The sequence below is a fragment of the Mercenaria mercenaria genome, chromosome 11 (genome assembly GCF_021730395.1).
Source record: "Mercenaria mercenaria strain notata chromosome 11, MADL_Memer_1, whole genome shotgun sequence".
Taxonomy (NCBI): domain Eukaryota; kingdom Metazoa; phylum Mollusca; class Bivalvia; order Venerida; family Veneridae; genus Mercenaria; species Mercenaria mercenaria.
Genome location: NC_069371.1, coordinates 3735450 through 3763338, shown reverse-complemented (window position 1 = coordinate 3763338; position 27889 = coordinate 3735450). Strand labels below are relative to the sequence as shown.

At 34.9% G+C, this 27889-nt stretch overlaps 2 protein-coding genes across 11 annotated transcripts in view; both read left to right on the top strand.

Moving 5' to 3' along the window:
- Window positions 1–13532, top strand: part of LOC123531457 (partitioning defective 3 homolog) — a 109858-nt gene extending 96326 nt beyond the window's left edge. For 9 of the 10 annotated variants that reach the window (XM_045312442.2, XM_045312437.2, XM_045312435.2 and 6 more), the window contains 2 exons: window positions 5721–5845; window positions 7991–13532. In XM_045312442.2, coding sequence (XP_045168377.2) covers window positions 5721–5845; window positions 7991–8615 — 750 coding nt within the window. In that variant the 3' untranslated portion in view covers window positions 8616–13532. The remainder of the gene's footprint in view (window positions 1–5720; window positions 5846–7990) is intronic. The other variant, XM_045312436.2, reaches the window with a different exon arrangement.
- Window positions 13533–26076: 12544 nt separating this feature from the next.
- On the top strand, window positions 26077–27889 carry LOC123532249 (complement C1q tumor necrosis factor-related protein 6-like). Its single transcript, XM_053518409.1, has 2 exons — window positions 26077–26635; window positions 27416–27889. The coding sequence occupies exons 1-2, from the start codon at window positions 26170–26172 to the stop codon at window positions 27835–27837; spliced, it is 888 nt and encodes a 295-aa protein (XP_053374384.1). The 5' UTR covers window positions 26077–26169; the 3' UTR covers window positions 27838–27889.

The window sequence follows — 27889 nt, the reverse complement described above, 5'->3', positions numbered from 1 at the left end:
ATTTTCACCATTGTCCACCATTGAACATTCCTTTTAAACATTGTTTGCATTTGGGTTTTCAGTTTTAACTTACTTATTTTACAAATTGATCTGAAAGTTCTTGCTACCTACATTAAAAAAACTGCTGTCTCCGGGATTCAAACCTGCAACTTCCAGATCAGGAGTCCGGCCTCTAGTGCTGTACCTTCATTTGTTGTTTATTGCAAACACATCATTTCAATTGAAAAACGTATTGGTCTTCTGTTAATTTATTAGTTTTTCAGTTTATGATTCATATAATATATTTTTAATTGCTTTCTTTGTTGATTTTTTACCCCATCTGTATTATCATTCGCTTGCTTTTCTTTGTTTTATGCATTTTTGAGATGCTTTTTTTCCCCTCCTAATTCATATTTTGGTTATGTCAGCTTATACTTTCAATAGAAGTAGATTTTTTGCATGACAGTGTAGCGTATAGAAAATTCTAGCATTTTAAAGAGTATTTAAAAGTTTTTATATATATTATACAGTCATGTTCCATGGCATATTGTTAACAGTGCAGTTATTTTTAGCTCACCTGTCACAAAGTGACAAGGTGAGCTTTTGTGATCGCGCGTCGTCCGTCGTCCGTGCATCCGTCCGTGTTTGCGTAAACTTTTGCTTGTGACCACTCTAGAGGTCACATTTTTCATGGGATCTTTATGAAAATTGGTCAGAATGTTCATCTTGATGATATCTAGGTCAAGTTCGAAACTGGGTCACGTGCACTCAAAAACTAGGTCAGTAGGTCTAAAAATAGAAAAACCTTATGACCTCTCTAGAGGCCATATTTTTCATGAGATCATAATGAAAATTACTCAGACTGTTCAGCTTGATGATATCTAGGTCAAGTTCGAAACTGGGTCACGTGGGGTCAAAAACTAGGTCAGTAGGTCTAAAAATAGAAAAACGTTGTGACCTCTCTAGAGGCCATATTTCTCAAAGGATCTTCATGAAAATTGGTCAGAATGTTCAACTTGATGATATCTAGGTCAAGTTCATAACTGGGTCACATGGGTTCAAAAACTAGGTCAGTAGGTCTAAAAATAGAAAAACCTTGTGACCTCTCTAGAGGCCATATTTCTCAATGGATCTTCATGAAAATTGGTCAGAATGTTCATCTTGATGATTTCTAGGTCAAGTTTGAAACTGGGTCAACTGCGGTCAAAAACTAGGTCAGTAGGTTTGAAAATAGAAAAACTTTGTGACCTCTCTAGAGGCCATATTTTCATGAGATCTTTATGAAAATTAGTCAGAATGTTCATCTTGATGATTTCTAGGTCATGTTTGAAACTGGGTCAACTGCGGTCAAAAACTAGGTCAGTAGGTTTGAAAATAGAAAAACCTTGTGACCTCTCTAGAGGCCATATTTCTCAATGGACCTTCATGAAAATTGCTGAGAGTGTTCAGCTTGATGATATCTAGGTCAAGTTCGTAACTGGGTCATGTGCGGTCAAAAACTAGGTCAGTAGGTCAAATAATAGAAAAACCTTGTGACTTCTCTAAAGGCCATATTTTTCATGGGATCTGTATGAAAATTGGTCTGAATGTTCATCTTGATGATATCTAGGTCACTTTCGAAACTGGGTCAACTGCGGTCAAAAACTAGGTCAGTAGGTCTAAAAATAGAAAAACCTTGTGACCTCTCTAGAGGCCATACTTGTGAATGGATCTTCATGAAAATTAATCAGAATGTTCACCTTGATGATATCTAGGTCAAGTTTGAAACTGGGTCACGTGCCTTAAAAAACTAGGTCAGTAGGTCAAATAATAAAAAAAAACTTGTGACCTCTCTAGAGGCCATACTTTTCATGGGATCTGTATGAAAGTTGGTCTGAATGTTCATCTTGATGATATCTAGGTCAAGTTTGAAACTGGGACAACTGCGTTAAAAAACTAGGTCAGTAGGTCTAAAATTGTTAAAATCTTTTGACCTCTCTAGAGGCCATATTTTTCAATGGATCTTCATGAAAATTGATCTGAATGTTCACCTTGATGATATCTAGGTCAGTTTTGAAACCGGGTCACATGCGGTCAAAAACTAGGCCAGTAGGTATAAAAATAGAAAAACCTTGTGACCTCTCTAGAGGCCATATTTTTCATGAGATCTTCATGAAAATTAGTGAGAATGTTCACCTTGATGATATCTAGATAAAATTCAAAACAGGGTCACGTACCTTCGAAAACTAGGTCAATAGGTCAAATAATAGAAAAACCTTGTTACCTGTCTAGAGACCATATTTTTCAATGGATCTTCATGAAAATTGGTCAGAATTTTTATCTTGATAATACCTAGGTCAAGTTCAAAACTAGGCCACTATGTCAGATAATAGAAAAAACGATGTCATACTCAAAACTGGGTCATGTGGGAAGAGGTGAGCGATTCAGGACCATCATGGTCCTCTTGTTCATGAGATCTTCATGAAAATTGTTGAGAGTGTTCACCTTGATGATGTCTAGATCAAGTTCAAAAGTGGGTCACATGCCTTCAAAAACTAGGTCATTAGGTCAAATAATAGAAAAACCTTGTGACCTCTCTAGAGGTCATATTTTTCAATGGATCTTCATGAAAATTGGTCAGAATTTTTTATCTTGATGATATCTAGGTCACATGTGCTCAAAAACTAGGTCACTTTGTCAAATAATAAAAATAACGACGTCATACTCAGTTCAACACTGGGTCATGTGGGGATAGGTGAGTGATTCAGGACCGTCATGGTCCTCTTGTTGTAAATTAAGAGATATTAATGAGAATGAATAGTTATTTTGAATAATCTAGGAAAACTGACTAAATTTCACCAGGATGGTTTAAATAAGGCTGACACAAAAATGTTAGATTATAGCCCTTGAATGCGTAAATAAAAATAGTTTGAAAGGAAAAAATTCCCATAAATTTAATAAACATTTAATGACACTGATTGCAGTAGAAATTAGTTTGTTGTATTTTGCATGTTTTGTGTTAGAATAGCCTTACCTCATGTCTGTTAGCTGTTACCACATCTCCAGATGTTATTACACACAAAAAAACAGAATGTGTTATCTCTACATTATATATATATGCATGTGTGTCTGTTATGCTTTTTATTTTTCTTATTAGCTCACCTGTCACATAGTGACAAGGTGAGCTTTTGTGATCACCCTTCGTCCGTTGTCTGTGCGTCCGTCCGTGCGTACGTGCGTCAACAATTTCTTGTCTGCACGATAGTGGTTTCATTTATGATTTTATTTTAACCAAACTTGCACACAACATGTATCACCATAAGATCTTGGTTCCTTTCTTGAACTGGCCAGATCCCATTATGGGTTCCAGAGTTATGGCCCCTGAAACGGCCAAAATTAGCTATTTTGACCTTGTCTGCACAATAGCAGCTTTATTTAAGATTTGATTTTTTACCAAACTTGCACACAACTTGTATCACCATAGGATCTTGGTTCCTTTCTTGAACTGGCCAGATTCCATTATGGATTCCAGAGTTATGGCCCCTGAAAGGGCCAGAATTAGCTTTTTCGACCTTGTCTGCACAATAGCAGCTTCATTTACGATTTTATTTTAACCAAACTTGCACACAACTTGTATCACCAAAAGATCTTGGTTCCTTTCTTGAACTGGCCAGATTCCATAATGGGTTCCAGAGTGATGGCCCCTGAAAGGGCCAGAATTAGCTATTTTGACCTTGTCTGCACAACAGCAGCTTCATTTATGATTTGAATTTAATCAAACTTGCACAAAACTTGTGTCACCATAAGATCTCAGTTCTTTTTTTGAACTGGCCAGATCCCATAATGGGTTCCAGAGTTATGGCCCCTGAAAGGGCCAAAACTAGCTATTATGACCTTGTCTGCACAATAGCAGCTTCATTTATGATTTGATTTTAACCAAACTTGCACACAACTTGCATCACCACAAGATCTTGGTTCCATTTTTGACCTGGCCAGATTCCTTCATGGGTTCCAGAGTTATGGCCCCTTAAAGGTCCAAAATTGGCTATTTTAGCTTTTGCAGCCATATAGAGACTTCATTTATGGTTTTATTTGATACAAACTTCCAAAATATCTTCAACAACAATAAATCTTGGATTCCATGACAAATCAGATCCAATCGTAGGTTCCAGAGTTATTTTATATCTGATTACCTCCCCTGATTGTAATCAAAATGGATTTATATGAGTAAGCACTTATAGGGCTTATTTGAAATTTCATTATTGTCATTAGTTGGACTGAGCCAATCAGGGTAGATAACTATGGACTGATTTTATGTCAAATTACCTCCCTTTATTTCAAATTAAAATGGATATATCTCCGTAACTAATGAAGATACTGTTCTGAAATTTCATTTATGTCAACAGACAGATTTATTTGGCAGATCCTTCTTTTGTTCACGTACAATAATTTTTTATTTTTTTTAATTACTTCCCTTTTACGTTACTATAAATAGCTTATTTTGAGTAACTTTTTTATTATTGGCCATAGGGAAAAACCGAGACCACTTTTCTGTGGTACAACATGGATGGTACCTCCAATTTTTAGGTGTATTTTGACATATCTGTACCTTGTAAGAAATTTTTTTTCTTTTTGGTTAAATTTCTTCCCTTTGTTGTTACTGTCCTTTGGACTTAGATATTTTTTCTGAGGACCTTCTTGTCCTCAAGTGCAGTGATAACAGGTGAGCGATATAGGGCCATCATGGCCCTCTTGTTTGTTGAGGTAGAGGCTTATTGTTTTGTTGTGCTTCATCACTGTCCAGTTTGACCTTGTTTTCAGATAGAATGTTATAACACTCTCTGGATATCTTAGTTTAACAGCTTAGATGTGATACTCTGATGTAAAGAAATTGTTAAATTTTCACTTTTTTTAAAATTCATACGCCAGGCTTTTACACAAGGAAAATAGTATTTTTGACAATAGAATTGATACTGCAAAAGAAATCTTAAAAATTCAAAAAGATTTGACTACGTCTTCTGATAATGTGGAGTCTGATATATAATTTACATTTTGAATTGATAGATAAAGCTGCAATATAGAGAAATACTCTGTTTCTGATTTGATGAATGGAACAAAGAGGATTGATTTAGAAGGGTGCAGGATGTATATACTGATCGTAGATATAACAAAAAGAGTACTTACAATTTAAACAGTAATGTTTGCTAGCATCAGTTTAGGAAATACACTTGTATTTTTGTTCTAAATCACCCTTTCCTCTTAACAGTGTATCTATACTTGAAATCTTGGAAATATTTGCATGCCAGAATTTTCAAAGAACTGCATTTGTTTTTTTCCACTTCCATGACTTAGTAATTTCGGAATACTAAATACAAGGTCAAAAAGGTTGGCAGTTACATTACCTAGAAATGTACGTAAATGTATTTATTTCAATAAAATTTCTGATCTATTCTGTTTGAAAAAAACTATCAGCACATTCCATTAATGAATTACAATGTATTTATATGGAGAGGTGAGGTGGCCACAAACGGTGATAAGAAATTGGTACTTTATATTAGAATATGAAACTTTTTGGGCTACTTATGAAATAAACATTTCTTTGTTTAAAGAGAAATTAATATTTGTTAAGAAAACATAAAAGTGAAAAAAAAAATGGAAAATACACAAATGGATGCAAATATTTCCATACAATAAAATATAATAAGCAGAACCCTCCTATCTAGCCTTGTCATATATATCTACGCTTTTTCTAACCCACACAGGCAAGCAGATTTACTAGTGACCAAGACTATTTCTTTTATCAGAAATATGGGCAGAGTGCAATTCCCAGTCAGATAGAGCAGCAAGGTCAAAGGTCACGACCTTCAAGTAGAAATCAGGTTGAAAGGTCAGTAGGAATATTTAATAATAGTAATAATGACAATGACTTCTCCAATAAGGACATAGTGCAATTCCCAGCCAGATGTAATGGGAAGGTGAAAGTTTGTAACTTAAAATTTGATTGAAAGGTCAGTACAAATATTTTTCTTACATAAGGGGAGTGCTTTTCCCAGTCAGATAGATTAGTAAGGTCACAGAGGTCATGACCTTCGGTAGAAGGCAAATATATTTACATTTGCCGTATTCTTCTCCATTGAAAATTATGACGTTCATTTTGTATGAACAGCAGAAGGACGTCATGTCAGTGCTGCTTAATGGTAACGGGCCGCTGTTTTGACGATGTTTGCTTATAGTCAGGAAAAACGTTCCTTAGATGATGTAACAGTTGTTCCGTCTGGTGAACAGAATGGCCGGGAAGCTGATTTTAATGTTAAATAAAACAAAATATGTGCAATTTATAATATAATCTTGTTTACAAATGGAAAGGAAATATAATGTAAATATAAGAAATGAAATAATTTTTTTCGGAGTTCATGTGAAATGAACGCCAGAATAGGATCAGCAAATTAAACATGAATTGCTTTGCCAATCCTATTCTGTCGTTCATTTCGCATGAACACCGAAAAAAAATCACTTCTTAAATAAATGTTTGTTATCAGTAAAGTGGAATTCTAAATTAGATTGAGCAAGGTCAGAGTTCATGAATTTTGAATATGCAATGAAATGGAAAAGTCAGTATGAGTAACTAATTAACATGGGTGGTTTGTGAAATTCAGGTCGAAGGTCATGACATAGGTAAGTACATGCAGATTTTGTCTGCAATAAGAAATTTTTCTTTGAATTTACTAAAATAAATTGTAGCAAGCTTGTTTTTCATTTCTGTAATACTACAGTAATATGTTTTTCTTGAATATTTTGGGTCTTTTGAAGTTGCTTTAAGCGCGAGAGGTGTTGCACATTTCTATATCTTAATAAACAGACTCAAGCAAACCAAGTCTGCTATTGTTTTTGCTTGGTTGAGTTCTATGCTTCCAATGGTTCTTCTTATAGATTTTATTAGAAAAATTGTTTTTAAAAAGTTCACCAAATGAAACGTAGTTGTTTCAGTGTGAAAGAGACTTGTAGATGTTTACCAACCTTAAAACATTGTACTTTTTTAGCTCACCTGAAGTGAGCTTTTAGTGTAGTTGGATGATCCGGCATCCGGCTTCCTTATTTTCACTTAAACATCTCCTCCTCTGAAACTACTGGTCAGAATTACACCAACTTAAGTCAGTAGCATCCTAGCATGGCCCTCTATCAAGTTTATTAAAATTGCTCACCTTGGCCCCTTTTAAGGGCCGCCAGAGCTAAAAATAGAAAAACCTTTTAGATAAATTAGATAAAAAATGTAAATGCCTTCAAAAGACTTCTTCCATGAACTGCTTGATTGATCTTCATCAAGCTTGATTTGTAGCATTATTATAAGGCTGTTTACCAAAATTTTTCAATTGGGGACACCTGGCCCCTTTTAGGGGCTGCTAGAGCTAAAACTAGAAATACATTTAAACAACTTCTTCTGATAAATGGCTAGATGGATTTTCATCCGACTTGGTTTGTTGGATCATTATAAGGTCCTCTCTCGAATTTGTTCAAATGGGGATAGTTGGCCCCTTTTAGGGGTTGCTAGGGCTAAAAGTAAAAATACATTTTAATTACTACTTATTGTGGATCTTCATCAGATCTGGTCTGTGGCATCAATATAAGGTCCTCTCATAAATTTGTTCAGTTTGGGGTGTTTGGCTCCCTTTTAGAATCAGATGGTCAAGGTCTTCAGATGAGCGACTTATTTTAAACTGATACTGAATTCTAGAAAATGTATCTGGACATGTGAAATAGGTTATTGGTTGTTTAGTTTCCATTACCAGGCTCACTGCTATAGACAGAACGTCTGTAGGAAAAATCTTCTTGATTTTCTTCTAATCTGCCAGATTTAGATGTAAAACTTCTTTCCAAAAGTTGTCATATTACAATCTGTCATGTTGCTCAGTTTTCTCCCAAATAGATAAATACTTTGGAATTGGTTATTATTCCTTAAAATTAGCAGACATTTTCACACATTAAAACTGCTTATTCATACAAGTAGTAGAACCTGTTTCGGTTTTCTTTACAGACCTCACAGTCGGATTGGTTCAGCGGATTTTGTTCAGGGTACCAGTAATTATCAGGATTACAGAGACATACAGCCGCAGGGAACCAGACTCATTAGTGACTCAAATATTTCTAAATATAGTAACTTCTATCGTCCTCCATCGCGAGGGCAGACGTCATTGACAGATATGAATTTTCACCATCAAAATAATCAGTACCATCAACAGCAGCAGCATTCATCAGTGGTCCCACGGGGCCCCACCCCTTCTCAAGATAGACAGCCACAGCACCCCTTTGGCATTCAAAGGGGTCAGACACCAACTAATGAATATGATCGTAACACAAATTTCCGAAATGCAAACGGAAGCTATCAAGGGGTTCATAGAGTGCAGACACCACAAAATGTGATTGTCAGTGATAGACGGAATTACGCAGAATACGATGATCTTAGAAGGGGTAATATGAATGTGAATAGAACTAATTTAAATTCAAATAAAGATCATGTGACTAGACAGGAAGTGCTGCCACCAAGTGGTGGTAACTATAGTAACTCATCATATGCATATAGAGATCCTGTATTCACGTCAGTGGCGGGGAAAAGGCCAGTGAAATCTTTATCGCAACAACCAAACTCGGCAAAAGTCTGACAACAGAACCTATTTGTGTCAGTGTTAAATGTTAGACTATGTTCTGAAAAGGTTAGAGGGTCATTGAAAATAAAATTGAAGTATTACCCAGCAGTAAACTGTATTTTTCATAATAATGAATTTTTAATTGGTCATTTTACTTTTATACAGTATTTAACTGTATTTATACAATTATGCAGATGAAGATTATATTACATGATCTTGTATTCACAGAACATACTGTTAGCTAGTGTTCCAGTTTATTAATTAAATGCAGGTGTAATGAGGAAAGTTCAAACAATTTTATTATTGAAAGTTAAAAGTTATAGTATTTACATTTTAACAAACCCAAACGTTCAAACATTTTGTGATGCTTTACAGAACATTGCTTTTATACAAACCATACTCTTAAAGGAGAATGCCTCCAGGTTTATGTCATCTTATTTCAGAAGTTTGGAAATGCTTTCATTTTTCAGTAATTATAAGTAAAATGTAAAACTGAAGTTTCACAGTATTTATGAATAGTCTGTGAAGTAACATAACAGAAAGGTAGTTAAGCATGCTGATGAAATATAAACTGACATAATATTGACTAATAAATACTGACCAATCTGCATTTCTATGAATGTATCTTTAGAAAAGCGACAGAAATTTGAAAGTTTGGCATTCTGCCTAGAGGCATGTCCCTTTAAGTTTTGAGTGGAAATAGATGAGATCTCTGAATCTGTTAAAGATTAGAAGAATTTACTCTAACTTTAGTAGCAATTTTTATGTAAGGTTAGTTCCTGAGATAACTATAAAAGTTTATACATTAGTATCATTTTTGTGAATAGTAGGTTGTGAGGTGAAATATAATAGATGACAACGAAAAAAAAGATGATATTGTTTACATGTACCTGACTTAATTGTATACAAGATTAATTTTTATATTTACATAATGAAATTATCCAAGATCTGCATGCTTCTTTCTTAATAGATTTTATCTTCAGTGAGATTTTCTTAAGGTATATAGATGTTTGTCTGAATTTGTAGAATTAAATCTGTTGATTCTGAATTTAGACAGTAATTCCAGACCTTTTTATGAGTATTTTGACCACATCTCTTGGTCTGTATTGGCTAGTTGGTGTAAAGTGCTGGGGGTCATGTGAAGTAGTGAGGTCATCTGGCAAGAGAGCAGGGTACACTGGAGGTAACTCAATGTAACTTGCATATCAAGAGGAGGGTCATGGAACCCATTGAAGTCAGGCAGTGCTCCCCATCACTTAACCCTTACCTTGCTAAATTTCTATAATGAACATGTCCATCTTCCAATTTGGACTGTACCATTAACTGTCAAAAGGGGTGCTTACCAAAAAGATACCGACTGAATGGTGAACAGTGCAGATCATGATCAGACTGCACGAATGTGCAGGGCTGATCATTATCTACAATGATCGCAAAGGCAGAATCAGTCGTGCCCAGCATGATGAGGATTAATAGTGGACAATACTGACCTGTTGTCAAGTGGTATTTCTATGTCACACGATCTCCTGCAGTAACACTAACACATGCTATGAGATCTATTTGAAATGTTCAGAAAAAAAGGAAATTTTTGCTCCAAGTCTGGAATTACTATCTAAACTGTTCCATATAGGCTCATTACTTGTGTAAGTAGCAGATTTCATCAAAACTCCATAATTTTAGTTGTTGTTTGTCACACTTGTGCTTGAACCAGATTGAAGAGCATAGTTTTCATAAAAATACTTTTCAAATTTCCCTTGTTGAGAAGTGTTTAAAATAATCTAATACAATATTTAAGAGTCAAATTCAAGTTGCAACTGATCTTCAAATCAAAATTGTTTTTTTCCTACAGTACTGTGAGTGTAATTTGATTGTCTTTCTACTTGAATAGTCATTATTGATATATGGAAATATGCTTAAGCAATTATAAAGTTATCAAGAGAGTAGCCAGACTTCATTGGATGTGTGGCCTTAAATGAGGAGGTGCTAGTTGCGTGCACGCTTTTACATTACAGAATAGGTTTAGTGCATTCTGAGGTGGTATAGCTTAGAAATATCATTTAAATCATTTTGAAATTATTAAAAGCAGTAAATCATGCTTGTTAAAATCACCTGCTGGACAAGGCCTGAGCTGTTGTTGCAGCATGGGAACTCTCAACTCTCGTTTTTAACCTTTTAACATTTGTTTCATGTATGTCATAGAACAATCTCAGCATGGAATTAATTTTTAAAAAAAGCAGTAAGAATGTTGTGATGAGTGATATTACATATGTTGCTGTAAATGGAGGAATTTTGTGATACACAGGTTTCTTATGAACTTTCTTATTTTAATGTAAAAAGACATTTTTGGTTTTAGGGCAAACAGAAAGTGATGTTATGAGTTTTTCCTGTTTTGATTAACTATAAAATACAAAACTTACTTATTTAGCAAACTTTTACTCATGTTTGATTGCACAGTTGTTTAGCTTTTGTCAAAAACTAGCATAAAACGAATGTTTTAATGTAAATTTACTTGTATTGAATGTAAAATGCTTTTAAAGCAGTGAACATTTAATGTTCTTGTAGAGATTTAGACAACACATATGGGAACAAATATTAAATCTCAGCTTCTCTGTTCTGTTAGAAACAACAGTATATACACCAAAACTTCATATCTCAGATTGTTGCTGTGTAAGGCTGTCCTTTGTAAGGTTGTGATCATCTATTTTCTATGTTTTTACACGGAATGCAATTTCCCTACTTCGCAGCATTTTGATGCCTTCTTTTCTTTACACTCATGGTTGTGATTGTCATGTTATAAGCTAGTATTTGTTGTAACTATGCAGCACTATCTGTCTGCAATGCATTCTTTCATGTCAGTATTCACGCTGATTTCACAAACATCTCGAGTATCAATGACAATAAAAGATCTGATCAGTGAAACAGTAAAGTTATGATTAAGAAATAATGTATAGAAAAAACTTGTTTTAACGTTAATAATACATAGAATACATAGAAAGAGGTTATACATCCATGGAATAATTTCACGAGGGCATAGACCGTGTGATTTATTCTTGCGACGTATAACCGATTTGGAGTGTATTAATATAGATAAAACACGATTTTGCTGTACTTTATTTTGATTCTAATATGCCCTTAATCTAAAACAGTAGATGAAATATAGTTGGGCTCTTTTTTGGTCTCAACAAAAAGACCGACCTCATCGCACGTTAATGTGACATCATTATAGCTTAAGAGTGTTTTAACAGAAACAAGCATATTAGAATTATTGTCAAAACAACAGTTCTAATATCCATATTGATTTAAAACAGAAAACTGATTTTTGAATGATTTAAAACAGAAAACTGATTTTTTGAATGATTTAAAACAGAAAACTCATTTTTGAATGTATATGTGATACACCAGACTTTTGACTTCATCTCCAAAATGACAAAAGTACTGACTATTAAGTTTAAAAATCTGTTCAAAGCATCGATTATAATTCCTAAAAGTGAAATGAATGAAAAAAATAATGATTTTTATTTGTAAAGATGTTCATATAAATTTTTAGCCTGATAGTAATTGCCTAAGTTGAGCTTGGCAACTGTTTTTTTGTATTTATACATTCATATGATATATCTACATGTTTTTGTCTAAGTTCACATTTTGTGCAATTTGTCAGAGAAAAAGGTTGTGCCTTTAATCTTGTGATGGTTTTATCCTTTTTAACTCATTGTATGTTTCCATGGATATGGTGTCTGTGATACCGTGGATTTAGTGTTTGTGTATTTCTATGGATGTAGTGTCTGCAGTTTCATGGAAACTGTTTGTTAGTTTCTATGGATACAGTGTCCAAGTTCCTACATGTTTTCTTTTTCCATGAATACAGTGTCTTTGTTTCCATGGAAACTGAGATTTTCTGTATGTTTTTCTTATTACATAAATTTGGCTTGTACAAGTTCTCAGAAGATACACAAACACTCACAGAAATCTCAACCATTACATATTCTTTTGATTAAGTGACTTATTCAGTACCGGTAGATAAGGCTATTTGTAGATTTTACTATAATAATTTGTGGGCTGAGCTCGAAACTCTTGTAGTTGTATATAAATAAAGAACAAGATACATGAGTTTCTCACTCAGCCCTCATATTGCACTTTGTTTTCTGAAGTTCTCAAAATTCAGCAAGTTTACAGCTTTCATTCTTCTATTAATAGGAGTTTCTTATTTTTCAAATATACAGAAAAATACTTAACTCAAGTTATTTGGAAAATGATTATCCTTTTTGTATACATGTACCTGTTCTAGGTGTTTTACCTGGTAATTGTGTGTAATCCTTTCATGGTTATAAAAACAATGAATCTGATACAGTTATATCTTATAAAGCTACTTACCTGAAAGTTTTGCATACTGACGAATAAATGGGTTATGACAGGCAATATGCATCCCGCTGTTTTGAAGACTTTGTTTGGCGTTTACACATGTTCGTATGAATTGCATCAAAATTTATTATACAGTTTTCATGATTTCATTTTTCAAGGGGTAACCTAAATATCTGGTGGTTCTTGTAAAGAGGGAAAGATGTATCTTTAGTGAACTCACTGAAGCAGCAAATATAAGCATAGCAAATATGAGCTATTTGCATTGGCTTTTCTTTACTGCGAAAACAGCTAGAAAGATGTGGATATATCAGAATTCTGTTGTTTTATTTCTGTTAAATGTCCTTAACTAGCAAAATACTGGTTTGTTTATGAAAGATTGTTATCTGCAATTTTTTCACTAAATTCTAAAATCTTGATTATTTTTGACTCTACACAATGGAAACAGCAGAGTGCTTTGAACATGTTAATGTGTTAAAAGTGTCTTTGTATCATACCAATATTATTATTGAAGCATATATTTTATATTTTTGTATAGCCATCCAATATATTTTAAGATTAAAATATAGTTGAAATCTGTGTTTGTAATATTGTTATTTCATTTTCTATACCCTTACCCTGCTAAATTTCTATAATGAACTTGTCCATCTTTCAATTTGGACAGTACCATTAACAGTTAAAAGGGGTGTTTACCAAAAAAGATACTGGCTGAATGTTATTTAAGGAACAAAAAGACCGATTACATAGAGTTAGATTCCTATTTGAAATGTATATTTTATTATTTTTATAAAATTTTGTAATTACTCCCCTTTAATATGAAAGTATATAAAAAGCTGGGTATTTCTTTTTATTTCGATACAATGTCTAGTTAGCTCATCTGATTTTTTGAAAAAAAATGATGAGTTATTGTCATCACTTGAGCGGTTGTCGGCGTCGGCGTCGGCGTTGCCTGGTTAAGTTTTATGTTTAGGTCAGCTTTTCTCCTAAACTATCAAAGCTATTGCTTTGAAACTTGGAAGACTTGTTCACCATCATAAGCTGACCCTGTATAGCAAGAAACATAACTCCATCTTGCTTTTTGCAAGATTTATGGCCCCTTTTGTACTTAGAAAATATCAGATTTCTTGGTTAAGTTTTATGTTTAGGTCAACTTTTCTCCTAAACTATCAAAGCTATTGCTTTGAAACTTGGAATACTTGTTCACCGTCATAAGCAGACCCTGTACATCAAGAAACATAACTCCATCTTGCTTTTTGCAAGAATTATTGCCCCTTTTGGACTTAGAAAATCAGTTTTCTTGGTTAAGTTTTATGTTTAGGTCAGCTTTTATCCTAAACTATCAAAGCTATTGCTTTGAAACTTGCAACACTTGTTCACCATCATAAGCTGACCCTGTACAGCAAGAAACGTAACTCCATCCTGCTTTTTGCAAGATTTATGGCCCCTTTTGGACTTAGAAAATATCAGATTTCTTGGTTAAGTTTTATGTTTAGGTCAACTTTTTCTCTTAAACTATCAAAGCTATTGCTTTGAAACTTGCAACACTTGTTCACCATCATAAGCTGACCCTGTACAGCAAGCAACATAACTCCTTCCTGCTTTTTGCAATAATTATTGCCCCTTTTGGACTTAGAAAATCATTTTCTTGGTTGAGTATTATGTTTAAGGCAACTTTTCTCATAAACTATCAAAGCTATTGCTTTAAAACTTGCAACAGTTTTTCACAATCATAAGTGGACACTGTACATCAAGAAACATAACTCTCTCCTGCTTTTTGCAAGAATGATGGCCCTTTTTAGACTTAGAAAATCATGGGTAGGACAATATTTCTATTATACAAAAAAAAATCAGATGAGCGTCAGCACCCGCAAGGCGGTGCTCTTGTTTTACATTTGCATTTGATAGACATATCAACTATTGAACAATCTGAACCAAAATGCAAGTTTAAAAGCTGTGTGTAGCTTCTGAATTCATTAATTTCCAATCTGTCTTGGTTGCGCAACCAGGATAGGCAAAGGGAGGTAATAATAATTTTTCAAACTTGCGTTTCTAATGAATTCCATCTAAATACTTTTTAATGCAAATATTTTACAAATATATTACAATATGTGTAATATTTATACATTTCCTTAGGCAAAGTATGTTTATCAAATTTATACTTATGATAAAATAACTCTATCTTGGTTCGGCAACCAGGATAGGAAAATGAAATTTTAAAAATACCTCCAGTGAAAATCTAATTTGTATTAAGTGTTAAGTGAACATAAATGAGTGTAAATGATCAGATGCTAAAGTTTCGAACAAATCCGTTACATGGCCAAAATCTGATTATCCACCTTTAAGATTAGGTGAAATAGGTTTGCTAGTCTATACACAATAAACACCCAGGTCAAATATAAGATTTAGGTTGTTTCACCTTTCCAATAACAATGTTTTTGCCCAATTTGTCTTTAAATATAAAACAATACCATTGGTGTCATTCATTATTTTAAAGACCAGCAAGTGTGGTAATAGGAACTTTTTGAATATATTTTCATTTGTTATGCATTTATCATCGAAAAGCGATTTTTGTGGTATATTTTCTATCATTATTGACACCAAATTTTAAAAAATTCAGTTTTGACTGTGGTTGAATTGTTATAAAACTTTCAGGACATCTTAATTAGCATAAAAGCAACACTTCCATTAGTCTGGCTACTGACCAGATAATCTTTTTTTTTTTTTTTAGAAAAAATAATTCTATTATATATTCTGACTTCATCAGTCTTGGCTCTAATTATCTATGTTTTGAGAAGAAAAGGGACATAATTATACAAAATTTGAATAGCCTCAGAAGTTATCTCCTGTGAACAAAACACGGGGTCTGAACACAGACTACATTTCCATGTAAAAATAGGTTAATTTCTAAAAAAAAAATTTTTGGAAACTGATTTTGATGAGAAAATACATTTTGGGCATGAAAAAGACATTATTAATGATGTTTTGAAAATGTAAAAGGTTTCTTTCACTGGCTTCAAGTTTAGATGGGAATATCACAGCTCAAGTGGAATGGACACCCAGTTCACAAAATAAAACTAAATGTGATTTGAGATTCAGTAGACATACAGGCCAGAAAATGGGTTTAGATGTGATTTGAGAGACTAGGTAATCTATGTAAGGCTGGCTGTCATTTGTATACATTTTAGCTAATCCGGCAATTTTATTATAGATATGTATTATGGTGGATGCCTAGTGTGTACTCGGTAGCATATATCTTTTATCTAAAGGGAACATTTTCTATCCGATTTTCATGAAGCTTTGTCAGAATGTTTGTCACTGAAAAAACCAGGCAAATTTTAAAACTGGAACATCTATGTTCAAAAACTAGGTCATTAGGTCAAAGCATGGGAAAATCTTGTTAACACTCCAGATTCCGCCTAATCTGTATCATAGAAACACCTTGTTAACACTACTTTGTCAGAATTTTTGTCTTTATAAAACCGAGATGACATTAAAGAGTCTCGGTCACCTTGGTCAAAAGCAGGTGTACGTTCTACTAGATTTAAAATAAACATGATAAGAGTTACATGAAATCTAGGTAAAACTGGATACTAGGGTACCTGGCATAACAAGTAGACAAGGAAGCGATACAGGGCCTTCATGGCCCTCTTCTTTACGTTTTGGGGTCCAACCTTCGGCCGTAATCCCCTTTCTAGGCTTTCTATCAAGTGTGTTTTTCTCCCAATTTTGATCCAAATTTCCCTCTTTTCAGCTCACCTGTCACAAAGTGACAAGGTGAGCTTTTGTGATCAGTCCGTAAACTTTTGCTTGTGACCATTCTAGAGGTCACATTTTTCATGGGATCTTTATGAAAGTTGGTCAGAATATTCACCTTGATACTATCTAGGTCAAGTTTGAAACGGGGTCACGTGCCGGTAAAAACAAGGTCAGTAGGTCTAAAAATAGAAAAACCTTGTGACCTGTCTAGAGGCCATACTTTTCAATGGATCTTCATGAAAGTTGGTCAGAATGTTCACCTTGATGATATCTAGGCCCAGTTTGAAACTGGGTCAACTGCGGTCAAAAACTAGGTCAGTAGGTCAAATAATAGAAAATCCTTGTGACCTCTCTAGAGGTCATATTTTTCATGGGATCGTCATGAAAATTAGTCAGAACATTCTTCTTGATGATATCTAGGTCAAGTTCGAAACTGGGTCACGTGCCTTCAAAAACTAGGTCAGTAAGTCAAATAAGAGAAAAACCTTGTGACCTCTCTAGAGGCCATATTTTTCATGGGATCTGTATGAAAGTTGGTCTGAATGTTCATCTTGATGATATCTAGGTCAAGTTCAAAACTGGGTCACATGCAGTCAAAAACTAGGTTAGTAAGTCTAAAAATAGAAAAACCTTGTGACCTCTCTAGAGGCCATATATTTCATGAGATCTTTATGAAAATTGGTCAGAATGTTCACCTTGATGATATCTAGGTCAAGTTCGAAAGTGGGTCACGTGCCATCAAAAACTAGGTCAGTAGGTCAAATAATAGAAAAACCTTGTGACCTCTCTAGAGGCCTTTTTCATGGGATCTGTATGAATTTTGGTCTGAATGTTCATCTTGATGATATCTAGGTCAAGTTCAAAACAGGGTCATGTGCCGTCAAAAACTAGGTCAGTAGGTCTAAAAATAGCAAAACTTTGTGACCTCTCTAGAGGCCATACTTGTGAATGGATCTCCATAAAAATTGGTCAGAATGTTCATCTTGATGATATCTAGGTCAAGTTCGAAAGTGGGTCATGTGCCTTCAAAAACTAGGTCAGTAGGTCAAATAATGAAAAAACGTGACCCCTCTAGAGGCCATATTTTTCATGGGATCTGTATGAAAGTTGGTCTGAATGTTTATCTTGATGATATATAGATCAAGTTTGAAACTGGGTCAACTGCGATCAAAAACTATGTCAGTAGGTCTTGAAATAGAAAAATCTTTTGACCTCTCTAGAGGCCATACCCTTGAATGGATCTTCATGAAAATTGGTCAGAATGTTCACCTTGATATCTAAGTTGAATTTGAAACTGGGTCACATGCCATAAAAAACTAGGTCAGTAGGTCAAATAATAAAAAAAACCTTGTGACCTCTCTAGAGGCCATACTTTTCATGGGATCTGTATGAAAGTTGGTCTGAATGTTCATCTTGATGATATCTAGGTCAAGTTTGAAACTGGGTCAACTGCGGTCAAAAACTAGGTCAGTAGGTCTAAAATTAGAAAAAATTTTGACCTCTCTAGAGGCCATATTTTTCAATGGATCTTCATGAAAATTGATCTGAATGTTCACCTTGATGATATCTAGGTCAGTTTTGAAACTGGGTCACGTGCGGTCAAAAACTAGGCCAGTAGGTATAAAAATAGAAAAACCTTGTGACCTCTCTAGAGGCCATATTTTTCATGAGATCTTCATGAAAATTAGTGAGAATGTTCACCTTGATGATATCTAGGTAAATTTCAAAACAGGGTCACATACCTTCGAAAACTAGGTCAATAGGTCAATAATAGAAAAAACGACGTCATACTCAAAACTGGGTCATGTGGGAAGAGGTGAGCGATTCAGGACCATCATGGTCCTCTTGTTAACATATTTAGTTTTTTAAACATTTGAATCACAATGTGCTTTTTAAACTATTCTCTACTGAAATGAAAGACATTTATCAATTTTGTTTTGGTACGTCTGTGTTGCATCTGTGCGGATAAAAGGAACAGAAGTGATTCCTGGACAGGGTACGAACCTTTTTTACTTTGACCAATGTGCTTGGTTGGTATTCATAGCTTCTCTCGTTGTATAGCCTTTTCTCTACAGATAATGCTCCTATATTCGCATCAACAGTTGACAGAACTTTTCAACTTCCAAAGCTCTGAATCAAGAGTTTTGGCCTTTCATCTCACAAAACTTTGTGAAAGTCTGACAAGAAACGCATAAGTAGTTCATGAGACAGGCCAAATGACGCCCATAATTACATAATGTGTGTTCTTTTCACCTCATTAAATGAGGATTATTATTTATTTTTCACACACAGTATATAGCAATGGGCTGAGTGCTAACATGAGTGCTGCGTGTTGATCGTAAAGTATTTTTAGCTCACCTGTCACAAAGTGACAAGATGAGCTTTTGTGATCGTGCTGCGTCCGTTGTCCGTCCGTGCGTCCGTAAACTTTTGCTTGTGACCATTCTAGAGGTCACATTTTTCATGGGATCTTTATGAAAGTTGGTCAGAATGTTCACCTTGATGATATCTAGGACAAGTTCGAAACTGGGTCATGTGCGGTCCAAAACTAGAAAAACCCTGTGAACTCTCTAGAGGCCATATTTTTCATAGATCTTCATGGAAGTTGGTCAGAATGTTCACCTTGATGATATTTAGGTCAAGTTAGAAACTGGATCTCGTGCAGTCCAAAACTAGATCAGTAGGTCTAAAAATAGAAAAACCTTGTGAACTCTCTAGAGGCCATATTTTTCAATAGATCTTCATGGAAGTTGGTCAGAATGTTCAACTTGATGATATCTAGGTCAAGTTCGAAACTGGATCACGTGCCTTCAAAAACTAGGTCAGTAGGTCAAATAATAAAAAAACTTGTGACCTCTCTAGAGGCCATATTTTTCATGGGATCTGTATGAAAGTTGGTCTGAATGTTCAGCTTGATGATATCTAGGTCAAGTTCGAAGTTGGGTCAACTGTGGTCAAAAACTAGGTCAGTAGGTCAAATAATTAAAAAGCCTTGTGACCTCTCTAGAGGTCATATTTTTCATGGGATCTGTATGAAAGTTGGTCTGAATGTTCATCTTGATGATATATAGGTCAAGTTCGAAACTGGGTCACGTGCAGTCAAAAACTAGGTCAGTAGATATAAAAATAGAAAAACCTTGTGACCTCTCTAGAGGCCATACCTTTCAATGGCTCTTCATGAAAATTGGTCAGAATGTTTACCTTGATGATATCTAGGTCAAGTTTGAAACTGGGTCACGTGCCTTCAAAAACTAGGTCAGTAGGTCAACTAATAAAAAAATCTTGTGACCTCTCTAGAGGCCATATTTTTCATGGGATCTGTATGAAAGTTGGTCTGATTGTTCATCTTGATGATATCTAGGTCAAGTTCGAAACTGGATCAACTGTGGTCAAAAACTAGGTCAGTAGGTCAAATGATAAAAAAACTTGTGACTCTCTAGAGGCCATATTTTTCATGGGATCTGTATGAAAGTTGGTCTGATTGTTAATCTTGATGATATCTAGTTCAAGTTCAAAACTGGGTCACATGCGTTCAAAAACTAGGTCATTGGGTCAGATAATAGAAAAACCTTGTGACCTCTAAAGGTCATATTTTTCAATGGATCTTCATGAAAATTGGTCAGAATTCTTATCTTGATGATATCTAGGTCAGGTCCAAAACTGGGTCACATGAGCTCAAAAACTAGGTCACTATGTCAAATAATAGAAAAAACGACGTCATACTCAGTTCAAAACTGGGTCATGTGGGGACAGGTGAGCGATTCAGGACCATCATGGTCCTCTTGTTATACAACTTATTAAAAACAATATATTTTCTAATAGCAAGATAATGATTGGGTACCTAAATGGCCTTGTCCGGTTGCTGGACATGCGGTCATTCTGTACAGGGAAGGTTCTTGAACAAGATTTTGAGAAGTTATCTTTATAAAACTAAATTTATTTGCAACACATAAATCCGTATGTAAGGAACTACATCTTTCCTTTTTACCAGTGAATATACGCTATCGCAAGAAAAAAATGCGAAGGACGTGTGCTTTGGAATAACCATAGAGAGATATCACTGGTCGTCCTGACTCCACCTTTAAAGTTGTCTCGGTTGTGTGCATACGAAAACATGTAGAGTTCATTGAAATATCGCCGATCGCCGACCTTTAAAAAATTGTCTCGGTTGTGTGCATATGTAGAGTTCATTGCCATAGGATTTAAAACATACATCACCACCTGGTATATGTATAGATAGTTAACTTGAAATTTAATATATATAACATAACCATGTCGTTTCTGTCGGACATTTGGATGTGTCATGTCCTCTATGGGATATTGCTTGTTTTCAATTTTACGTATGATTATTAACTGTATTCAATATCTTGTTTCACCAAAAAGGTCGAGCTTTGAATCTAGTTGTGAAGTGAAAACTATTGTGTGGCGTCGAAAGTTTTTTATGATAGATGTCGTTTCATCGCAGGATTTTATCGCGTTTCATGAAAGGTACACTCACCCGTCGTATGTTCTGCAGCAGAACGTTTCCCTGTACTGTCTGACAAGGGAAAATGCTTATTTTGTTGAGACATCTGAACTTATTGATGTTTTCAATCCGGAAACAAACGCATTTCAATATATCGGTCAGTTCAGACATGCTACTAAACTTATTAAAATGCCTCTTGCGTCTTTGTGTCAACTTGCAGACGGCATTGGCGATCCGAAAGTCAAAGTTTGTTTTATGCCGAGCACTGGACGATGCGGTTCTACTTTGCTAGCAAAAGCCATAGGAAACATTCCTGGAACCATTCTCCACGCGGAACCAGACTGCCTCACAAATCTCGGATATATTCGGAAACAGAAATCAGTGTCAGAGTCTGAATATGAACGTCTTCTTGTGTCAACGATAAGAATTCTGTGTAAACCGCATAAAGATATGGAAAGAGTATGCATCAAGACAAGAGTGTGTGGAACATGTCTTACTGGTGACATAAGGAAGCACTACCCGGAGTTTTCAATCATATTTGGGTACCGGAACAGCTTAAAGACTGTTTCATCTTTCCTTGGAGTGATGCTGTCTGAAACCGCTCAAAGTTTGGCCATGTACCTGATAGACAATGACACTTTCTCTAAATACGTTCCATGGTTTCGACGTCGATTCTATTATTATTTCTGTCATATGCTAGAAGACCATGATTTTACCGAAATAGCGGATAAAATGAACACGGTTGAACAGTTTACGTATATGTGGGCAAATTGTATTACAATTGTCAGAAATTTTCAACAGCAATGTGGAGTGGCTACACCTATTCTATACGAAGACTTGATTGCTGACAAAGTTGGAACACTGCAGAAAGTGTTTGATGAACTGAATATCGACAAGAAACATATTGGATTGGCTTTAAAAGCTTTTGCTGAGGATTCACAAGCTGGGAGTACGGTGAGCAGAGAAAATATACAAAATCTGAAAAGAAGAAAAGTGAGCGAAGAGAACGTGATAAAAGCTAATAAAATACTTGCTGAGTTTGATTTACCAAACCTAGGAGAAGCGCTTGTGCTGCCTGAATCTTCAAAATAACGTGCTTCTTAAATTTTGATTAAGAAACGAATCGACATAAAATGATTGTGAAAAACTCACTATAAAACAGTGTAAGATGTTGTTAATGACCATATCAATTTATGTCAATATAATAGAAATATATTTTGCGTCGTATTTTTCCAAAGGGACATAGTATAGTATTATAATTTGAAATAAATTCCTTTATTAATATAAACTCAAATACCTGTCAGATACAAGTTACGACAGTAATGCTGCTTCAACTTAAGTTGTGTTTAGCAATTCAATAATATTAAACGGTAACCTATAAAATTGAACGAATCGTCTTTTATTATGTTATTGCTGTTACAAGATGGTACTTTAAAGGTATCCGCCCATGTCTGACAGTTCAAGTCATATCAAGTCACTGTTAAGAGTTTTGAATTCTGAATCTAAGAACAACCTTGTGTACACAATACATTTTATTACGTATACCAAAACTTAGAATAATTAATCAAGGTCGATTTCGCATATGATCAGTCCAAAAATAGGTCACTAAATACAACCATAAAATTCCTGAACACACTACAAAGGCAATGATATTTCTCCAACATTCTAGAACCCCATCAGACTGACTCCTGTTCTGTAAGTACTACATACACTGCTTTGTTTGGCGCGGGGTTTCCTTTTGCTGCATCTTGCAGCAACTTTCGTACTTGTTTTCTTATAGATTTGAGTATCCCATTGTCTTTAAAGTAATGCGTCTATTTCTGTCTCAGAATGTTTTTGCTATTAGTTTATAGTTCTACATGCTTAAGGTACCCATTCATCATGGCTTTACAAACCGAGTCTGCTGTCATTTTCCTTAGTTGCATTCTATGCTCCGAAAAAAAGGTCTTCTTACAGATTTTACAACTAGTGCTTAAATTCAAAATTTGTGTAATAAAATTCCGCTTAAGCTGGTGCTTGGAGGAGTGGGTTGGAGGTATGAGAGGTGTTGCACTTTACATTACTATTCATGAACAGACTCATCAAACCGGGTCTACTATTATTTTGCCTTGTTGCTATGCGGCCATTTGTAAGGAATATATTTTTGAAATCAGCATGCTTTTTTATTTATAGATCTAGATGCTTTATGTAGAATTAAATTTGCATCATTAAGATCTTATAGCTATCTCCTGGTACTGAAAGGAGAGCACCTACTTTGTATATAATCATTACAAATGATTGCGAGTGTGATTAATTAGTATTAATTGAGTATTTATTTTGTATAATTATTTAAGAACACGTTTAAAATAGTTCCAGAACTCTTAACATATTTGTTGACTTTTTCAATCCAAACAGGTGTGAGGTCGGTTTCGTCTTAGATTGGACTAGGAAACGAATCAATATGACTGTAATAGCTAATGCTACACTAAGGCTATATACCAATAAAAGAAATTGTTCTTTGTTTCATATAAAAGTCAGCTACTTTAGAACAATTTTGTTACAGTTTCTAGATTTTCACCGTCCGTCGTAGACCTATTTTCCACAAGATATCCATACATTTGCTTCAAGAAAACGAAAAGAAAAAGGGGTGTTGAATAGTATGCACTGAAATGCAAGTCAACTGAAGTCAGGTACCCTCATATTGCCGCATTTCAGAAAGAGGTCCGCAGAATAAACACCCTACTTTCGTTTTCAATTAAACAACTCGAAAACATGCGAGTATTAGCATGAAACGTGTCCTATTTTATGTAAAATTCATTCCACAAGTGAAATAATGCCCATTTGGCCCCCGATTTACGCGCAAATGCACGAAAAATGGAAAAAATGGGATATATTTATTAGGGACTTCTTTCGATACACCACGGAAGCACATTTTGGACCGAATTACTGCATTATAACCTATAAACTAGTATAGAATGAACAAACAGGGGTGTCTTTTATTGAATTATTTATTAAACGCGCTAAATAAAGGGCGATTCTTTGCCGAGCATTATATCATTTTTATCCAATGAGTATAACTAATTTAATGTGGAAAGGCGCAAATAAAAAGTTTCTATCAAATGGTCAAGGCTTTTGCGTTTTTAATCATCTGATTTACCACGGTTCAGAGTTCACAAGGTCAGGGATTGAACCACGAGAGCTAGGGCTGAGTGCACTGAACGATGAACGGTGGTAAATCAAAAGGTAAACCACGCGGAGGTCCAGTTTTAATAAGTTTAACATGCTCGTTAAACATGATGATAAAAATTAAGTTGAACTTCATTCGTCCAAGTAATAGAAAGCCGAACGTCTTGCGACTATGACGCCATAATATTCTCTCACCGGTTCGCGCGTCAACTGTTGTTTATCGCAGATTATACAACGCCTGACTTCCTACCAAAAGAGTGCTATGTTAGAATAGGGATCACATTGATACGGTGGGTATATTTATAGCAATAATATACTTCTGTTGTATATCGGTTGAATATATCTTTCCAATTAATACCTCTGTAGTTTGTACATGTAGAAATGATAACGGAAATGATAGGGTAGCATCAAAGCAGTGATGCATTACATGGCACCAGTATCCATTCTTATTATACCTCACATAAATGTCCAATGCAAATTTCCCATTAGTTTAACTTGAATAATATATCATATTCCCCAGTGATTTTATATCACATGCGCAAAATCGTTATTTTCAATTTCTGCGCAGGTGATATGATCCATAATTTCATATCACATGCGCAACAGCGTTATTTTGTTTTTCTGCGCATGTGATATTATTGTTTCATATCACCAGTTGAGAGACTGATACTTCCCCATAGATTATTTTCTTTTTTATGCTACGTGCAAAATATTTCGAAAACAATTTTTCATCAAATATTGAATCGAAACTACAACAACAAGTTTGGAAATGATCTAACTAAGAAAATGAGTACTCACACTTATATGTTTCATTTAGAAAAAAGAAAGTTATCGCCGTTTTTCGAATGCTACTGTTTGACGCAATGTTGAAATATTAGAATAAATATAGAGGTCAGCGATATGTAAACGTCTCGACTAAATCTATCAAAAAAGTCTTATTACAGCAAAGTCGCCACAGATTATGAGTCCTAACAAGTAAAGATTCTTTAATTCTGTCTTCGTTATTTGGTTAGTAATTACTTTTTAATGTTAAATAAATTATGTTGATTTTCCAGTAAATGTTTTGACCCTTATAAGCTTTCGGTATAATAAAATAAATATTGCATTCCTGAGAGGGTGATATGAAAAATGTTCACCGCGAGATATATGAATATTGACCGAGGCGCCGTTCACCGCGAGATATATGAATATTGACCGAGGCGCCAGCCGAAGTCAATATTCATATATCTCGCGGTGAACATTTTTCATATCACCCTCTCAGAAATGCAATATTTATATAATATGCATCTTAGTGATAAGAAAAAAACTGTAATATCCTAAGCAAAGAGAATGGTTTAGTCCACATGTCGCCTTGAATAAAATTGTTTCTAATGTATTGGAGTGGACCTTTCCCGTAGCAAAGTATGGCGTGTCATTAAAGTCAAAGTAAACAGATACATCGTGTGGTAATGAAATTGTACACGCATGTGTGTTTGAACTGTAAAGTAGGTTTTCTTCCAAGCGCATGCATAATTTAAATTAGAATTTAAAATCAACGATATGGACTGATTCATTTTTTTTTCTCGTTATTTTAATGTCTACTCTTCTAATCTAACATGGGCGCCTTTGAACTTTAAAAATACTTTTGACTCGGAAATGCGTTTGTCTGTTTACTAAACTGACTTAAATATGCCATTAATCATAAAGGTAGATAACTAACTTGTTTTATCTCAAAGACGCACACAAAATGTCGCCATAAAGTGGGACATGGTAAAATCAAAAGATAAGGTTGGTGATAAATATAATATACATGTACATTGAACAAAATTCTGAAGTCTTGACACATTAAAAATGAGCACAATGACTAAAAGTCTAATTTTTGTATTAGTTTTGTTTATTCAGAGTTGCTCGTGTGAAGATAGTCCGCGGACGTACAGTGTCCATGAACTGTCGCAGTTTGTGAGGACATTTGACTTGAAGTTGGCGGAAATTGAAGCAAAACTCGAAAAGCAGACGAACCTCAACAGAAAATACGAGGAGAAGATAAATGATCAGGACAGAGTAATCAGGACTCTCAGTGATCGTCTGAACACTCAAGCAACCAAGATTCTGAAGTGTGAAAAACAAGTTAAACAGGCTAGTGACTATTTCCAGTCTTTGATCCATTCTTTAAGCGACAAGACGCATGGTGAATATACAGGAAATGACCATGATCCTTATCAGAATTCTACAAAGGACCATGCAGGAAGCCAGAGTAGTTTAAAGGGTCGGTTTGGGAAGCTCACTGGACATCAAAGCGTGCCAAACAGACGACAAGGTATTTGTCCCACGATACTTTCATTCAATTAAATATATTTCATTTTCATTATTGACAGTTTATGTTAATACTGAAACACAATAGTGACCTTATACTTATTTTACATTTTATCGTGTTTACGCGCTTCAGTTCACGTGTGAAATATTAATAGAAAAACATAATTATAATAAAAATTAATTAAACAATATTTTAAATATCGCATGTTAGTGATCTGTATATTCCTGTCCAGAAACTGAAAATTTCTGAGATGCTTATGAGTGCCTCCGACCTAGGAAAGACGGATTTGTGTGCTATAACACCGTGCACGATAAATAAAAGGCAGTCTATAACTTGGTGTAAGAGCTAGGTTTATTGAGGCGGACACACCTGTATCTGAATGATTTCTCCTTCTGTCTCTTATCATGTCTCACAAATGAGCAGTGACATTTCAATAGTTTAGTCAAATGGGAACAACAAAGACGCTATATATTAACTCTCTGAAAAGTTTATTATTTATTTTGTTGGGTTTATAAATCACATGACATATAATATAAGCTTCTTTGTGATATATAATTCTCCTTTATAGCGGATTGTTGATTTTGTCGTCAATTTTTATCCGGCTAATCGGAACTAAGCTAAATAGCTAAAATAGCAGAGACCATAATTTCTTTCAGTTCCAAGCATGTCCAATGCAGTCTTAGAATAGTTTTAGCTTCAGGACCAATTGCAAGAAAACCGCGTTTTGTTTTATAATATCAGTAAATCATGAGGTTTGTACGATATTTTGATATTCTTTTCTAGCACGACAAAGTGGTGAATGCACGGCGTTCTCGGTGTATCTCAATCGCAAGGTGACAGGCCTTGGTCCCGATCATACGATACAGCACGGCGGAGTCGTCTTGAACGAGGGCAACGCGTACAATGTTCACACTGGTGTTTTCACAGCCCCAACAAATGGTGTTTACCTATTCACTTTTGCCGTTGAGAACTACGACGATCATAGAATCTGGGTCAAGATTGTGGTCAACGGGGAACTGCGGTCTACAGTAGTAATACATCCGTATCCAGGGTACCGCACCATGGGAAGTAACTCCGTAGTTCTTCGACTGAAAGCCGGGGAGAGCGTTTGGACGGCAGTAGACTCAGCCGAGTCGGGGGACTCTATTGAAGGAAGTTCACAGATGCGTGCAACTACATTTTCGGGAGTACTTTTATGTCAGTAACACATTGTTTTACTGTTGAAACGGTACATTTGATAATTAAACATTATGATGC